Source organism: Mastigoproctus giganteus, chromosome 1, assembly GCF_048544385.1.
Source record: "Mastigoproctus giganteus isolate SK-2022 chromosome 1, ASM4854438v1, whole genome shotgun sequence".
NCBI lineage: Eukaryota > Metazoa > Arthropoda > Arachnida > Uropygi > Thelyphonidae > Mastigoproctus > Mastigoproctus giganteus.
Window position 1 is genome coordinate 41,551,912 of NC_143575.1, and position 19,478 is coordinate 41,571,389.

The window sequence follows — 19,478 nt, forward strand, 5'->3', positions numbered from 1 at the left end:
AAGTGAATTATCAGTCAAGATTGGATTGTCCAATGAATATCCTACGAATACATTCCTACAGGTACAAAGTGTACCTGTAGAAATGTACTTATGATTCAGGGCAGCCGCTATTAAGGTAAGTGTACTTAAAATGTTAAGGGATTAAGTTTGGTTAGATGTATGTTAAGCACCAAAGCAAATAGCAGGCCATACATAAGCAGTTTTATATGTCGGTTCAGCCTGTTCTGGTCCAAACTTGCAGATAAATCTTTCCAATAATGGCAAACAGTGATTCTGGTCTTATCCATGAATGAGACTGGTGCAAGAATTCCTTGAGGTAAAATTGGCACATATTATATTTCACATTAGTGAGCTGAAATGGATTTTTCTGTAAATAAATTGCGATTCAGTAGCAACCTATGGCTAACACGGTTTTTTTATTTCAAAGCAGATTAAGTTTTAAAATGTCTAACAAGTTTGTGGCACAGTTTATCAAACTATACAGGTAACACCACATCTGTGGAAGGTGAAATCTTGATAATTAATTGATTTAGCAAAAACTAAATCAAGAAGCCCAGTGGTGAAACTAGAGTACAGCAAATGTGGCCGTGGCCATATGCACTGATATGCAATGGTACATTAAACAAATCCATCACAGTTAATGAATGTAGAGTTCATTTTAAAAATATCACTACAAGTGCTGTTACCTGATCTACATTATTAATTCAAAAAGAAGCATTCGATACTTTAGATACTAAAAATCAAATATAGCTACTATAAATTATAAAAACTACAAGCTTTTATATAATAATTATTATTTCAAAATTTAATTATAAAGGTGAGAAGGTTTCAATGTGCCCATTATTGATTGAAATAATTGGGAAGGAACTCACCATGGGTTTCAAAATTTTTCAATCAACTAGGTGATTTATTGATATCACTGTTAGGAGAAGTACTGGGGAAAGAATATACTGGACTTGAACATCATCATGTGTGATCTAGATAGCATACAGTTGACAGTAGAGAAAAGTCAATACAGGTGTCAGGGAGGATCCATGTGATCTGTCAGTGATTTGTGGAAGTTTGTAGAAAGAGGGAAATTATAATTTTATTATATAAAGCAATTGTGAGCCTGGACTTGGAACATATCCAGTAAGGGAAACCACACACACACACACACACACAAAAAAGAGATGATTTTCATGAAAGGGTTCAAATATGGCAACATCTGGAGAGATCAATAGTGCCCATACCAGATCAAACATCAACTTCAAATATAGGGGTTATCATAACTTGGTGACCAGCTTCTTTTGAGGGTATCTAATAATTTTATAATGGCGACAGCAAAATGAATGAAGATGAAATTTTCATGTATTGACAGTTGAAGCAGGGGACAGTGTGTGTGTGTGCATGTGTGTTACACACCAAAACAAGACTCCGAGGTGTCTGTAACTGCATATATTTTTTGGTCAGCTTGTTTGCTGACCGAAAAGTCTCCAGAAGCAAAAAAACCATGCAACTCTCAAAAAAGACATAAAAATTACTTGCTTCATTGATGGGATACAACTCAGTCCTTTCCACTTGGAGTAGGAAGGCCTGAGTTTGAGAGGTATAGAGAGCATTGTATGAAGTTTTGGTTTAGCCAGTGAATGCTAATCATTAGAATTTTATTATAACACACAGAGGCAATGTTTTCCATACCAGACAATTACAGATCATTTTCACACTTCTGTTTAGCTAGAAACAAGCCTTGTTCATCATAAAACATTCCTAAGATGTCATCTGCCCTCTGTAGCTAGAAATTGTAAAGCAGTCTGTGCTGTGTTAGGGATGATGTACAGTACCGTTAATTGGTGCAGTATGTGGATCTTATAAGACAATGCAAGAGGGGTTGAGGCACTTTTGCCCATGGAATTTCAGCCCCCCCCCAAAAAATATTTGTTTTGGTAAAAAATCCTTAAAAATTACCCTGAAACTTAAAAATTGCTGCTATGCTAATACCATTTCATCTCTATTCACTGCAATTTTGCTTGTGCTGTGCAGTTAACTAACAATAAACATGCTTTGTGTGGAAAAAGTTATTGTTCGTAGTCATGTAAATTTAATCATAAACATAACTAAAAAACTTACATTTTTACTCAATTTTTTTTTGTTTCAGACAGGGGGGCATTTTACTCGATTTTTTTTTGTTTCAGACAGGGGGGCATTTTACTCGATTTTTTTTTGTTTCAGACAGGGGGCCCCCCTTTCGATCTTGGGCCCCAAATCACCACATTGGCATAGTAATGCCACTGCTCAGAACACGCAATTTAGAGACAACATACACGGAGCTACATGGCCTTAGTTGCCGATGCTCCTAAACCCAATGACAACCAACCAATAGGGCTCAGATTCGGAGTTGGCCGCCATTCCAGTTCGTCATAAGCATCGATAATGACAGAATTTTCTTTAGTGGGAAGCGCATAGGCGTCTCATGGTCTTGTTTTGCACAGTGTTAGTATGGGCCCTTGCAGGTTGCAAGTGGATACAGTAACCATTCTGCCCACACCATGTGGAAAAGGCTTCTTCTTCAAGAGGAGTTTCCATTTACAATGGGTTTCCTCAGCCTACAAGTTATTTTTTGGTAGGAATTTTTTCCCGCCATAAAGTGCGGCTCAAAGTGTCTTGGTCGGTTAAGCCTCGGGCTCTCATGCACTCCATCCATCCATATCCTCCTAGGTCTTCCTCTTCTCCTTCTTCCAGGATAGCCTTTGGATATCTGGTTTCTTGCATCGGTTTTACATGTCCATACCATGTTAAACGCTTTTTTTGATAGGGTAAATAATATTCTCTTTCACTTCCATTTTCTCACTTATTTCTTTGTTCTGTTTTCTGTCTCTTCTAGAATTTCTTGCTGAGCGTCTCCAAAAATCCATTTCTGTGGAGAGCAATTTGTTTTCCACTTGCCTATTCAACGTCCAGGTTTCAGCTCCATACAATAGAAGACTTTGTACAATAATTTGAAATATAAGTTTCTTTGTTTTATTTAGGATATTTCTGCTCCATAGAACAGAATTTACTTCAATTCCCATAGAACAGAATTAACTGCAATTCTCTTATTGATCTCTGCTTGGGATGATCCATCACTTTGTAAGATTGATCCCAAATATTTGAATTTATTGACTTGTTTGATTTTAAAACCTGCAATATTTAGAATGTGTCCTGATCCTGAAGACAGCATTTCAGTCTTGCTAAAATTGATTTTTAGACCCCATTGTTTATATTCCTCAAACAATTGATGACATGCATAGTCTGCATATTCTGTCTTGTACTATCACCACCTGATTGTCTGCAAAAAGTAAATTGTGAATATAGATGTTCTTATTGATTGGCAATCCCATTTTATTGCATTTTTTTGAACAGGATCTTAGGTAGATGTCGATATAAATTTTGAAGTGTTGGTGACATGCAACAGCCTTGTAATAAGCCTTTTGAAGTGTGGAATTCAGGTGACAAAGCTGATTCCACTTTAATTCTGCATCTGTTATTCCTGTAAATTGTCTTAATAATGTTAATCAGTTGTCCATCAATATTTGCCTCTTTCAGTGCTTCCCATAAGAGTTTTCTTGGAACACTGTCATATGCCTTTTCTGCTGATCTGTATTTTAAAAGTTAATGAAAATCATAAAGATTTCTTTTCCTTTTGATTGGCATTTTTCAAGGATCTATCATACTGTTGAGATATAGTATATACATGACCTCCCGGCTGAAAAACCCACTTTGTTCTTCTGACACCTCGATTCGGGCTTCTAAATGGTGCCTGAACCATCTTCCAAGAATCTTTAACAGCGGGTTCAGGATGCATATTTGGCCGACCGGGTGGGTAAAGTGCCTGCCTGGCAACCCAAAGGTCGTGGGTTCGAATCCTGCCTTGGGCTTGGATCAAAGTACTGCAAAAACCTTGGGAGGTGCATTATGGCCACAGAAGCCGATGCGCCAACAACTACAAAAAAAAAAAAAAAAAAAAAAGATGCATATTCCTCTGTAATTTGAACAGCTTTTCTAATCGCCCTTCTTATAAATTGATGTGATATATCCTGTTGTCATTTCTTTCGGTATTTCTTCTCCTCTCAGTATACCGTTTAAGAGTTTTTGTATCAGAACAGCCACTCCTCTTCCTCCGTATTTCAGAAGTTCCATATAAACGCCTCCGGGTCCAGGTGATTTTGCCATTCCTTCCTTTAGCAAGAGTTCCACTTCCCTAACAGAAACTTGTAAGCCCGAGTCTTCTACACCGAAATCCTCCACCGTCTTGAACTCTTCTTGTGGGAAAGGCCTGAATGCTAATCCCGTCAATGACACCAGCAATTTATATTTATTATTATTTTATTTATTTTTTTTTTACAACATATTGGAGTTACTTAGTCTCGTGCGGGGAATGTATGCGACAAAAAAAGTTTTTCTCCCGGGATCTCCTCGGATTTTCGCCCAACAAACAGGCATATCAACCTTATAATAGACGTAGTTTACAGACAATATACCGACACCTCAGGCTTTAGTCGCACTGATATGCGTTAGTACATAATTGGAAGAAAAGTTAGTGCTCTTGAACCGCCTGTTCTTTTTCTTCTTGCGTTACTTTTCAAACTACAAGGGTCAAAGTTTAGATTAGATTGTAGGAAGTTTTCTTTTAGCCAGCGAGTCGTTGATTGCTGCAACAAGTTGCCCTCGCAGGTAGTTGAGGCTGACAGTTTGAATAAGAACTCTTTATTGCATACTCAAGGCACATGTTGTGTGCCTTGGGTATGCAATAAAGCCATGAATGAATCGATAAATTAAAGGTCAACTGGATTCTCGTACAGTTACCTGTATGAGGAGGGAAACGTATAGTTTGTATTATCTTAGCTACTTGGTGGTTTTTGTTTTTTTTTTTGCCAGTGTAGGCTTCCTTGCACTATATGAATACTGTTGCTACTACTTTACTCTGTGAGTAACATCGTGTATATGCATTTGTTTTATCATACTGAAGAAAATTACTACACAACGAAAGCATGAACAGTGTACCAGACTACAAAGATTATATTATTTTTGTTGAAGAATCATAAAAAAAACATTGTCAACAGTTAATATTTGTAATGCGTTAATTTTTATTATCATTTCTTCTGAAAAAAATGAATACAGAACAAAACAAAAAAACTCTGTTTACATGTCTATTATAATATCCGCTTCCACGTGCTACGAGTTCCGTAAACGGCAACATTAGGTGAATCATTTGTGACGTTTAATCGCGCGATTTCAATGTATGCACGTTATTGGCTGTTAGACTCGCCAGAGCGTTCAAATGACATTACGACAATAAGAAGTGAAAATGGCAGATCCAAGTGGATGGGTATTTTCTTCTGATTTAGAAGCCATGGGAACCGTGAAAAATGAATTTGAATGCGAGCCACCCCCTGGTGAAGTGGATGGTATGCATCATAATAACATATTGTTTTGTATTATTTAATAATAATAAAAATGATACTTTCTTCTGATATTTGTAATGTGCGTGTCTATTACTGTTTGTAGTAGATGGCCTTAGCTGCGCATTATTACGAAATGTTATTTTGAAGTCGAATGGGTTCGTTGTGGATCGTGTAGTTTGGAAGTGTATTTTTTACTAATATCTTTAATCATAGTTTAATAATAAATATATTGCTGTATTGGATTAAAGCAGAATTATAAAACAGTTGATCAATAAAAACTATGGAATAGAAAAGAAATTTTAAAAATTCAAACAAAAAATAAAAAAAGACCATTAGATGGGGTGGAACTTGAAAGACGAAACGTTATTCAGATATCGCGAGACATACCACCTGTAGGGGGAGCTGACGATTTACATTATAATCGACAGTCCCGGTCACAGAGTAACATATTATTATTAACCCTATAGTGCAAGGAAGCCTGAGGCTTATACTGCACCTGCCAAAAAAAAAAAAAAAATCCTGAGAGAGAGACAGAAATAGAAGGGAATCACCAAAAAAGAGAAGAATGATGATATCCACGCCCAGGACCCTGGGTGTGCCAAGCCCATAACCCACCAGATGTGAGCCCCATCTTACTTCCCTGTGGTCCCGATTATCCGAAATTGCTAATAAGAACTTGTTTTACAGATGACTTGTATAGAGGCCGAACAGTGCGACTTGCTTTATGAATTTGTAGATAAGTTTATTATTTTTTATGGAGTTAATATATTCAGTTATTGAGGCTTCACCCTATATTTGGTTGCCATCCTGGTACCACGTGTACTTTATTTTCGTTGTAGTAGTAATAATAGCAAATGATGCAAGAAAGCAAGCTTTACAACATCAGCAAAAAAAAAAAAAAAAAAAAAAAAGCAGGTCACCCATCTGTAACCTAAGTAGTATTTTGTCATTTACTGTCTTAAAAGGTTTATAATCCTGTGGGTCCGCCCTTGGTGGGGGGGGGGGGAAATACAACCATAATTGGTAAGTTCCAGCCTGGGGAGGATCTGACTTTTGTTTCTGGATGGTTACAGAGCATAGGGAAAAACAGTATTTTGCTGGGGGAGGGGACAAGAGAATCTATAGTTTTCACTTCAGCCTAATTACTGCTTTTTTTTTTTTTTTTTTTTTTTTGTGCTCATTAGAACACATTGCTGTATGAAGCATAATAATAGTATTAGTCATATGGTGCAAGGAAGCCCTGGACTTTTGCTGCAAAAAATAATTTTATTATTTGATTCTATTCTCACATAGGTGTCTAGCCAGATGACTCGAATTTCTCTAAGCCGTGAGCCTGAAATCCCCCCTCCCCACCATGGAGGCAACTTACTCTAGTAATTAAAAGCTTCCTGGCTAAAAGAAAACTTTACAACTGTTTTGTCTGTGTGTTGTATTAGTATTGGCAAATGATGTAAGAAAGCAAACTTTTACAGCATTAGCTAAAAGGGGGGGGGGGGAAAGCTAATACTATCCATATTACATGTCTATCCCATCTAATAGTTTATCCTTGAATTCATTCAAACTACCCACTTCTCCAATTACAAATGGGAGGTTTAAAAAGTCAACCATCTGAAGAACTTACTTCTCCAATCCATCTAAACTTCTCTTCCCCCAGAGTTTTTAAAGACTCTAGTTCTAGAATAATTTCTAACAATGAATATGCTTCTATCCTCATTCATCTCTCATACATGCACCTTATTGATTATATTGAGGAAGGTATATCAAAGTTTTCAGGTGATATGTAGGTTGGCAGAGTGATTAATGACAGTAAACAAGGTAAGCTACTGCAACAAGATCTAGAAAAATTAGGCCAATGGTCTGAGAAATGGCTGTTGAAGTTTAACATTGATGAATGCATGGTACTACATATGGATAGCAGTAATTTCAGATTAACATACCAGTGTGGCACTACACTCAGGGTAGTGGAAAATGAAAAAGACTTGGGTATAATTGTGCAAGTCAAATATGAAGTTCTCTGGGCAGTGCTGATAGGCTGCAGGGACAGCCCATGGGGGTTTTGCATTATACAGGAACTTTGCTAGCAGGCATAAGTAGGTGATTATTCCATTGTGCAAGACAATGCTTAGGCTGCATACAGGTCTGGAGGCCTCATTTTATATTTAAATATGAAATGAGGATGTGGAACTGCTGGAATGGGTGCAGAGAAGGGCAATGAGATTGGTGAAAGGAACAAAAAGGTGGTCTTATCAAGAAGGTTTCATTCTGCAAATTGCAGCATCTAGAGACTAGGCACATGTGATGTGATTTGATTGAGGCTTTGAATAAGTTAGGTAGGTGTGATGCTGATGGCATTCTTCTTGCTTGGACTACACATGTGGGGGAGAAAAATTCAAATTGAGGAAGGACGGTTACAAGATAGATGTGTGGAAGTTTGCCTTCAGCGAGCAGGTGGTTGATTGTTGAAACAAACTTCCATCTATTTTTGAATAAATTCAAGGAAGAACTAGACAAATTATTGGAGGTGATGTGGGATTTTTTTTTTTTTGGATGATGCTTCATAAGCTTGTTTTCTTTCTTGCATCATTTGCCACTACTAATACATCAAGTCCCCTCTGAGATGTGCAGCCCTCAAAGTCTGCAGCCACCTCTGATGTCCTCTCTTACACAGATGCTGCCCACCCTTAGCTCTTTGAAAAACTTGATACCCCCCTTTTTCCAGGTGCAGTCTCCACAGCTGAACACATCACCCCAATCTTAGTTCCATAACCACCCCATACAGCATGAATGCAACTTCTCCATCTCTGCATGTAAACGCACAACTACAGCCTGTGGCACTGCTACCATCCATTGACATTGCCCAGAGAACTTTGCAGTTAACCCCAGCTCAAACCCACCAACCACACAAATCACTTTGAGGCTGCCACTCCCCAAGTGCAAGCCCCTGCACTCTTCCACACCAGAATGTAATCATAAGCTTAATTTTTTTTATACAGTATATATAATGTCGCGACATAAACACCAGTACTTATTCGGTTATGTATGCTGATATTCATATACTGTACCATTATACGGAAGCTCATGACATTCTCATGTGGGAATATTTCAGAATGAACTTTTTTTCTAATTGTTAATATTATGAAGATTTTAAAAATAAATTGTCATGTTCATAATAGTGAAGTTTAAACTGAAAACACTTTTGTTAACTGATTTATATGTATCATTTTATATCTCTTCTAATCACTTTCCTAAAACAATAAGATTTCAGATAAGGTGAGCAGTGTGTACAGACAACCTTTCCCTCCCCTCCCCATTGACATCCAGTAGTGTGCCATTTGTCTGCATCTGTATGACCACTTTCAGTGAGGCCAGCTTAAGAACCAGTGTATTTGTGTGACAAGATAGCAAACTGAAGCCAGCATCATGACATGATTGGATCCATGTGATATTTTACCCTGAAGTTACCTCAGAGATCCAGCTTCATTCCATGACAAAATCACAGACTTCAAAATTGCAAAACAGCAGCACAGAAAGTTTATATCCATTATAATTTGATAGCCATCTCTCTCATAGCCAGTTATTATTTTGTTACCTTAAAATAATTGGATCATAACTGCTATTATTGTTGCTGTAGGCTATGATCTGTTTCCTCTGTAATTTTTCTCCATGTTTATATCATTATGTAGTATTTTAACTCAGTCAGTTCTTTGTATATTTTACTATGTTGGAAAACCTCACAGAACAGTTGCCACTTATTGTTTCTTTCTTGATAAATCAGTTCAAAAAGTAGTGTCGTTTTAAGATTTAATTCTTCCACAAAAAGTTCCATGTGTGGTGGAGAATGAACCATGCCTTGGGGGTTAGTGGTTCTCAACTTGTGATCTGCGAATTGTTCTCAGCACAGTAAGTTATGCAGTTTGTGGATTATCTTTGCACAATTTTTCGATTTTTTTTTTCTTTTAATTTTTATTGCTTAATGTAATTTGGAGACTTTATAGCAGAGTATGGGAAAATGAGTTAGATTATTTTTATTAATTTTGGTAAAAATAGCCTGGTGGAATTTAAAAAAAAAAATGGGATCTGGAATAAAAATAATAAAAGGTGTCCTTAGTAGCAAAAAGAGATTAAGGCACACTGCCTAAAGCATTTTCACCACGACTGTCCAAAGTTGCTGAACTTGGGGAGTTAAATTTCTTCTGATCTGTATTTTAGAATTTCTTTAAAGGTAAGTCTGAATACTGGTAATCCATATTTTAAAATTTCCGTAAAAAGTACTGAAAAGTATCAGAAATTTATTATTATTTTTTACTTTTATTTGAAATACATACTGTATTTTTTTTTTACCCCTGTAGTGGCTTTTCACCCCAGAGAAGAAAGTGGCATGCTAATATACATATCAAAGATGGCAACCTTTGTTTAATTATGACCTCATTTTGAGATCTTTTCCTGTGGTAAAATGACTTTTCTCACTATTCAAAAAATTAAAAACAGTATTTAAAGGAGAAAATTAACCCACATCTTTCTTCTTGTGGTGGCATACCCAGACACAAGTAAGGAGTTTGTGGGTTTGAGCTTAATTACAGGTATGCTGCTTCAAAAATTGCATGGCTGATGGAGAACTGTGGTACTTAAATTCTGTTTGCTGTTAATTCTGTATATGTATGTACAGTTACAATGTAAATTCTTTATATTTTGACCATCTTGAGAAATAAACTGAATTTTTTTTTTATCGCTTGTTATGAAAAAACTCATTTGAATTCTGCCAACAAGCCTGTACTATATACCATTTTAGATTGGACAGTGGTTAAAATAGCATGTTAGGGAACACAGGATGAAAATTAAATTTCAGTTTTTTTTTTTTTTTTTTCTGTTCTTTTACCATAATGATGATCTTGAGAGGCAACCATAACATATGTTTTAAATTTTAATCTATATAAATACTGCATGCAGTGAAGAAGTTTCTGTATCTAGCATACCTATGTGATTGGTAGGAATGCTCTTCAGTTTAAAAGGATTATCAAATTTAAAAAACAAAAATACTGCACTAGAATAAATTTTTTTTGTATATTATATGTAATGTGAAGGTTTGAGTTCTTAGGCAAAATAATTTTTTCCTGCCCAAAAAATTAGCATTGGGGTGGATTCTGGAGTGTAATGCATGCTCATGCAGTAGTGAATGTGCAGATATTTACCAGTATTTATATACTTTGACAATATATTGTCAGGGTAATTGATAGATGATGGAAGGAGGACTTCCTTGGATAAACAATGTATAGGTATGCATTATATTTCCACATGCCTTTATGAATCAGATTGCCAGAAGTTAACAGTACCAGGTTGAAGGCAAGTTGTCCATCTAGTATCAAATAACTAGAGTCCAAATGTTTGTCTAGTTCTAGCAGATGACCATAATCTTCTATATCCAGTTGTTTCGGGATCCATTAAAACAATTAAACTATTCCAGGCCAATATTTGCATGATATTTAGCATTAGAATAAAACCTTACCATTTCACCCATCCATTCAGTCCAAATGTTTGTCTAGTTCTAGCAGATGACCATAATCTTCTATATCCAGTTGTTTCGGGATCCATTAAAACAATTAAACTATTCCAGGCCAATATTTGCATGATATTTAGCATTAGAATAAAACCTTACCATTTCACCCATCCATTCAGTCCAAATGTTTGTCTAGTTCTGCCTTGTTTAAAAACTGTCTGACACCACTGTACTCACCTTTATGAAAGCCCTTCCCTTTATGCCTGATGGTAGTTACATCTTTGAGTAAATCACACATCAGTGCACTGTGATTATTGCCACCTAGTGGATCTTTTATCTGCAGATTCTTAATTCATGAAGAATCACTGCTAATAATCAGATCAAGAGTATTACTCCTCTGTGTACATTTGTTCATTTTACTCATCAGAGTCATTAGGCCTATAACACACTCCTGCTCTCAATTTTGTTTTCCCAGTGCTCATGTCCCACCAAACTGACTCCAACTTGCACTGTCCAGCGGTGTCGACTGGCTGCACTTCCTTGGATTTTGTTTCTTAACTAATAGCATAACCCCCCTCCTCCTTTCCTATCCTGTCTATGCTTTCTGTAAATGTTGTACTCCCCAAATTCCAATTCCGCATTCCTTATATCTGTGTGATACGATGCCTCTGTTATCCCAACAATATCTGCGTTTGATGTTTTGATCGGCACTTCAAATTCATCAAATAAATTTGAAGAATTTTGCATTTATTTATATACTTGCATTGGTGTACATGCAAGTATACATGCACCTGTTCTTAGTAACACAGCCCATGTATTTACTTGTTCCGTGATGACTCCCAGCAGTCCTTGGAATCCCCAGCACTTTGTTTTGCAGACTGCTGTTCATTCCTATAGAAGCAGTGCAAGAATCACTTTCACCTCTCCCAGTAGTTACTGTTGATCTATTAGTCTATGCATCAGCAAATATTCTTGCACCCTTTCTATTTAAATGTATCCCATTCCTGTAGAAGCAGTCTCTCCTGTTAACAAGCACAGACAACGCTAAGAAAGGTTCTACCCCATGAGCCTTGCACAATCTCTCCAGGGCTGAATTGATTGACAAGGCTCTCATCATATACTCCCTCCTATTGTGTCTGGGCAGAATTGCAGACACTTTTAAATTCAACCCTTACCTTGGACTTTTTTTCAACATTGACCTGTACTTGTTAAGTACGTCTGCAGATCTTTTATACTTAATGTTGTTAGTGCCAACCTGTACAACAATATCACCTTTTGTGCCCTTAAAAGATGATATCTGCTCTACAATGTCATCAACTTTTGCCCCTGTTCAACCTATTCTTTTTGCAGGATATATTTCCCTTTTTCCTGACAATAGTCACCTACAATAACCAGCTCCTGTGGGACCAGTGAGCTCTGCTGTTGAGTTGGGCAGCTGAGAACTTGATGGGTCCCTCATTTTAATTGCTATGAGGGCATCTACCTGAAACTGTCATGGACACCCACTTCCAATTTCGTCGCACTCTCTGCACCTAGCACACACACAAAGACATCCTCCTCGGCTAGACCATGTCCTAACAAGTACAGGCCAATGTTGAAAAAAAGTCGTGAGTTAGGGTTGAATATGAAAGTGTCTTCTGCAATTCTGCCCAGACTCGATAGGAAGGAGTATATGAGAGAGCATTGTCGATCAATTCAGCCCTGGAGAGATTATGTAAAGCTCAAGGGGTAGAAATTTTTTCAGCATGGTCTGTACTTGTTGACAGGAGAGACTGCTTCTACAGGGATGGGGTACACTTAAATAGAAAGGGTGCAAGAATATTTACTGCTGCTATTGAGGCAGTGCTAGGTTGGTTGGAAAACTGCTAGCTTGGGGTGGATACACAGACTAACAGGTTAACAGTGGCTGCAGGCAGAGGCAAAAGTGATTCTTGTACTGCTATTAGATTGAGCAGCAGCCTGGAAAGTAAGGTAATGGAGATGTCCAGGACTGCTGGGAGTCAGTGGAACAAGTAAATACATGGGCTGCGTTAGGGTAACTAAGAGTAGGAACAGGTGCATGTACACCAAAGCTAGGAGTATAGTTAATAAATTTGATGAGCTTGAAGTGCTAGTCAAGACATCAAAGGCGGATATTGTTGGGATATCAGAGACATGGTGTCACACAGATATAAGCAGTGCAGAATTAGCTGGGTGGGTAAAGTGCCTACCTAGCAACCCAAAGGTCGCGAATTCGAATCCCGCCTCGGGCTTAGATCAACGTACTGCAAAAACCTTGGGAGGTGCATTATGGCCACAGAAGCCAATGCGCCAACAAATACAAAAAAAAAAAAAAAAGTGCAGAATTGGAATTTGGGGAGTACAATGTGTACAGAAAGAATAGACAGGAAGGGAGGAGGGGTTATGCTGTTAGTTAAGAAACACATAAAATCTAAGGAAGTGCATCCAATTGACGTTGGTGGGCAATGCAATGTTGAGTCTGTTTGGTGTAACTTATGCACTGGGAAAGAAAAAAAGAGAGTAGGTGTGTGTTATAGGGCAAATGAATCTGATGAGTATAATGAGCAATAGTGCAGAGAAATAGAGTGGGCCAGTACATCAGAATGTCTTAATAATGGGGGTTTTTAACTTTCCAGATATTGACTGGAACTTGTGGTTGGTCACTTGCACACTAGCAAAACTTTTTTGGATTTATTGGATGATTGTTTTCTAACAGCACGTTTGAGAGGCAACCAGGGGAGTAATACTCTTGATCTGATTATCAGCAGTGATTATTCATGCATTAGAATTTGCAGATAAAAGAACTACTAGGTGACAGTGATCACAATGTACTGATGTGGGATTTACTTAAAGATGTAACTACCATCAAGGATAAAGGGAAGGGCTTTTGCTTTTGTAAAGATGACTACAGGGGTCTCAGACAGTTTTTAAATTCTGTACAGTGAGATCAACTGATGATGTTACCAACGTTGAATTCTAAATGGGAAGCACCTTCAGGGACTTAACCTTGGAGGCTATCAGGCTTTTCATAGCAACTAAGAAATACTGTTCAAGATTTAGGCCTGAATGGATGTTAGATGAACTAATGAGGCTTGTGGAAAAGAAGAAAAATGCATGGGATGCATATAAATTAGCAGGTGACACAGAAGCCTATGGCAGATATAAGCTAGTCTGTAATCAAGTCACAACATAGTTTAGGCAGGCAAAGGCAGATTATGAGAAATCTTTGTCAAAGAAAAACAGCAAAGAGTTCTATACTTATGTAAACTCTAGAAGGAAAGGGATGAATCAGATTGAACCACTTAACATAGATGGGTTGAATTTTGATCATGTTCAGATAGCTGATAAACTGAATGACTATTTTGCATCTACATTCACACAAGGAGTTATTCAATGAGGAGAATGTCAGATGTTTATCAAACGCTAACAGGGAGCTAAGTGATTTTGTAATAACTGAGAGCAAATCGGAGGAGAAATTGTTGAAGTTAAACATAAGGAAGGCACCTGGGGTGGACGGGATCTATCCAGTTATATTAAAGGAAGCTGCAAAGGAAGTAACCAAACTCTTAGCCATAATTATGAGAGATTCCCTGGACTCAGAGGAGGTCCCCATGGACTGGAGGTGTGCAAATGTGTCACCAATTCAATTCACAAAGGGGGGGTTTAAAAGGTGACACAAGTAATGTAAACCTATTAGTTACTTGTGTCCCGGGGATAATAATAGAATCACTGGTTAAAGAAGCATTCCAGGATCATCTAGACAAGACTGCTGTAATAATTAAGACACAGCAGGGAGGTGATTATGCCGTTGTACAGAACAATGGTCAGTACACACCTATAGTACTGTGTACAGGTCTGGAGGTCCCATTTTAGCAAGGACATAGAGTTGCTAGAACGAGTTCAAAGAAGGGCAACAAGATTGGTGAGGGGAATAAAGGGGTGCTCTTACCAAAATAGGCTTAAGTTCTGCAAAGTGCAATGCCTGGAGAGTAGGCTACTGTGAGGTGATGTGATTGAAGTGTATAAGGCCTTGAATGGGTTGAGTAAGCTGAATGCTGATGGGATTCTTCTTCTTGCTCAGATTAACCTTCCTATTGTGGTCGCATTTTGGTTACACTTATTGTGTTCGGGTCAATATGACCCGAGTGTCTATGGGTGTCGTTCTATTGGTGTTAAATTAATATGACAGTAATGTGTTTACTAAATAATAAAAGAAATAAAAATATATGTAGCATTTATTGACCAAAATTTTGTTTATGAACAGCAGTAATGGATAAACAATTGTTACGTACATCTGAAAAACATAGTAGTTATATCATACATTTAGTTTTTTACAGTCTTGGCAGTAGTACTATACATGAGCTTTACATATGTATTTTGAACAATTACAACATATATAGTGCGTAGCACACGCTTCTTGATTAGACCGTGACCACCAAATGCGGAGAGGTCAGGGAATGACCACCGCACATCCTCGGGGCAATATGGCCTTAGTTGCTAATGCTCCTAAAAACCGAAAATAACAATAACAACATATATATTGGTTTTGTTGTCCTTTGAAGAGGTACAAAAATTACATCTTTTATGCTTATTTATGGTTGGCTGTTCCCTGCTTTAGCAGTGTTGGTTGATGGTCATGCCCTTCTAACCATTTCAGCATCAGGAATACTTCGAGGAAGGTGTTTTCTTTCTTGCAGTAAGGGAGCAATCAACTAAGTTCTTCAAGAAATAGTCAATGTTTTGTAAGTTTGCCAGCATTCCAAGTTGGATTTACTTTGCACCACAGAACATAGGCATTATAAGCAGAAACGTCCATGATATTATAAAAGATAGACATTGGCCATCTTTTAGTTTGTTGTCTGCATGTGTATGTTATAACCAACTTGTCTAAAGTATGTACAACACCTTTGGTTTTATTGTAATCTAAAATCATAAACGGCTTTTTATGATCTTTACCACACACACCGGAATTGTGGTGGAAGATGGTCATGAGTGTCACATTTTTATTCCATTTTGGAATATAAGAAACTACTGTTGTTTTATTGCTGAAAGTAGAACTTTGAAGAAAGGACTTCCCTCCTGTTGCAGACCAATTTGGTTGGCAGTTCAGGCTTGTTTTTTTGAATAGTGCCAAGCATGGTAATATTTCTTTTCAATAGCATCTGCCCCAGTTCGTAAGATGTAAAAAAATTATCACACGTTACGTTTTGCCCTTTTAGACCATAAGTAATGTCTAGCGCAACAATTTTACCTTGGCCTTTTTCTGGAGGTTCACCTTTTTTTTCCGAGGTATACTTGCATGTTATATGCATAAGCATTTACAGAATTGCATAAAGTCCAAATATCGATTCTGTATTTGGCTGGCTTGTTGGCTATATACTGCCTAAATGGGCAATGGCCTCTAAAAGGTACCAGTTGCTCATCTACTGTTACATTTTCGTTATCATTATAGACCGTAGGTAGAATTGCAACCCATTCATCTCACAAGTCCCACATGGGACCTAATTTATCAGTCTGGTGCCGTTGTGATCGAGTTCCTTTATCGTCTAAGCGAATTATTCGTGAAATTACATGGAATCGTTGCCCTGAATATAGGGCGGCCTGCATTTCATCCCATAGGCTGGAGGTTGCCTCCCCATGAGCAACTGGTACCTTTTAGAGGGCAATGGCCTCTAAAAGGTACCAGTTGCTCATCTACTGTTACATTTTCGTTATCATTATAGACCGTAGGTAGAATTGCAACCCATTCATCTCACAAGTCCCACATGGGACCTAATTTATCAGTCTGGTGCCGTTGTGATCGAGTTCCTTTATCGTCTAAGCGAATTATTCGTGAAATTACATGGAATCGTTGCCTTGAATATAGGGCGGCCTGCATTTCATCCCATAGGCTGGAGGTTGCCTCCCCATGAGCAACTGGTACCTTTTAGAGGGCAATGGCCTCTAAAAGGTACCAGTTGCTCATCTACTGTTACATTTTCGTTATCATTATAGACCGTAGGTAGAATTGCAACCCATTCATCTCACAAGTCCCACATGGGACCTAATTTATCAGTCTGGTGCCGTTGTGATCGAGTTCCTTGATCGTCTAAGCGAATTATTCGTGAAATTACATGGAATCGTTGCCCTGAATATAGGGCGGCCTGCATTTCATCCCATAGGCTGGAGGTTGCCTCCCCATGAGATTTATACACTCCAGCTAAAAGCAGTAGGCCGAAATATGCTTCTAATTCAACTACTGTTAGTTCTTGCAACTGGTCACCATAAATTCTTTTTCATTCTAAATTTGACATCTTCAAAATTAAGTTTACAATTTTGGCATAAAAAATAAGCAGTAGGAGGATTTAATATCATATATTCTAGACGTAGTGTACCTTGCTGGTCCAGGATTCAATGCAATAATATTTTCCGACGAAAATCTTCCTTGTTGATTAGATGTGTTGCAGTTCCACACTATATTGGCATTTTTTGAGGTTATGTAATTAGTCACAACAGCTTTGTCTGAAATCGTAGGTTCCACTTCTCCATCATCCGATTCACTATGCACCTCTGCTTCAGACAAATGGTCCTCTACTTCAGAAATACTATCATTACCATCAGAAGCATACAAAAGATTCTCAATTTCACTGTCTGTCAACAGTTTCTTAGTACACATCTTCAAAAATTTCTTCCTATCTTCCTACTGTTGTCTCTTATAGTAGCACCAAGCTTGATGTTTACCGAGAAACTGACACACAAGTGCACACTGTCAGATATATGCGAGAAGGCACCAACAAGCCCCCACCAGTGTCAAGAAGCATCAGCTTGTTGTTCACCACGTGCACAAATGCACATGTTGAAACTTGGTCAAGAAATGTGGCAATGTAAGTTATTTCTATGAAAATAAAACAAAACTAATAAAATACAATCATTTATGATAATAATTCGCTTCTCATTCCTTAAATTTTAACAAAACTGATCGTCAGGTCATATTGACCCGAGCACAATAAGTGTAACAATTACATTTATAAAAAAACTAACTGTAAAATTTTTTTGTCAATCTAGGTACATCGTTATTAGGGTAAATTAGTAAAAGTCATAGAGCGGCAACAAAATATTTAAATAAATATAGGATTTATGGGCATTAAAAGAAGGCAACCGGGTCATATTGACCCGAACACAATAGGAGGGTTAAGAACCTGAGGGGGCATAGATTCAAATTGAGGAAAGGCAGTTGTAGAATAGATGTGCAGAAATTTGCCTTTAGCCACCTGGTGGTTGATTGGTGGAACAGACTTCCATCTTTTGTTGTGGAAGTTGATAGCCTCTAAATAAATTTAAGGCTGAGCTGGACAGGCATTTGGAATGAATGGAGGGGTGAAATGGGAGTTTTTTTTTTTTGACTGTTGATTATGAAAATTGACAATACTATACTAAGCTAACAGATTCCTAATACAGTGCTACGTATTGCACTATCAGATATATGTTATGCTATTCTGTATTGATCTAATATACTACAACAATTTTTAACAGTGAATACAACATGGGACTAAATAGTGTGGTCACTCACTTATATGTACATTTTTGAGTACAGTTACGGAAACAATAGCAACTGCTATCTCTTCTCAATGCTGACCTCTCCTGCTCACAGCTGATACTATACTAGCTATAAGCATGTCAACATGAACTTATTTTTATATATTTAAGTTCAATTTCAACCCAACAATCAATAATTTGCAGTCATCTGTGACATTTCCTCATTATTATTATTATTATCCATATGATGCAAGGAAGCCTGAGGCTTATGCTCAGGACCCTGGGTGTGCCAGGATCCTGAGCTGGATATCATCATTCTTCTCTTTCTTGGTGATTCCCTTCTACTTTTGACTCTCTCTCTCTCTCTCTCTCTCTCTCTCTCTCTCTTAGGGTTATTTGGGAACTTTTTTTTTTTTCCTGGTGCAGCATAAGCCTCAGGCTTCCTTGCATCATATGGATAATAATAATAATAATAATGAGGAAATGTTACAGATGACTGCAAATTATTGATTGTTGGTTTGAAATTGAACTTAAATATATAAAAATAAGTTCATGTTGACATGCTCATAGCTAGTATAGTATCAGCTGTGAGCAGGAGAGGTCAGCATTGAGAAGCCATTTTAGTTTCGTATTGGCCTGATATAAAAAACCAAATTGAATTCAGAAACATACTGAGATAGTCATTTAGTTAACTGAATTGACTAGGTGTCAGGATAGATAAATATTTTTTTTTCTGTTACTGTCATTTAATTTACAATAAACTAATTACATAAACAAATACACTAAAAGCCAAAACATTATGACCAGTGAGTCGTTATGCAAATCAAAGCAACTGCAGGTGAATACATTTAGTGTGTCTTGTGAAGCAATGCAAGTCAGCTCTGCTTTCAGTTTGCACCATTGTTGAGCGACATTCAGTAATTTGATTTTTGTTGTCTATGAGGGAGTGAAATCATCAGAGATTCACCAAGTGAGTGGAGACTGTTCTGATCATCCAACAACCTCAAAAGTGGCAGACAGTATTGCCTGAGTTATTGCTCTGGTTA

General features: G+C 37.5%; 1 protein-coding gene across 1 annotated transcript in view; it reads left to right on the top strand.

Moving 5' to 3' along the window:
• The first annotated feature begins 5,307 nt into the window (after positions 1-5,307).
• Positions 5,308-19,478, top strand: part of SREBP (Sterol regulatory element binding protein) — a 127,336-nt gene continuing 113,165 nt past the window's right edge. The window contains exon 1 of the mRNA XM_090372392.1: positions 5,308-5,426. Within this exon, the coding sequence (XP_090228518.1) occupies positions 5,327-5,426 (100 nt within the window). The 5' untranslated portion in view covers positions 5,308-5,326. The remainder of the gene's footprint in view (positions 5,427-19,478) is intronic.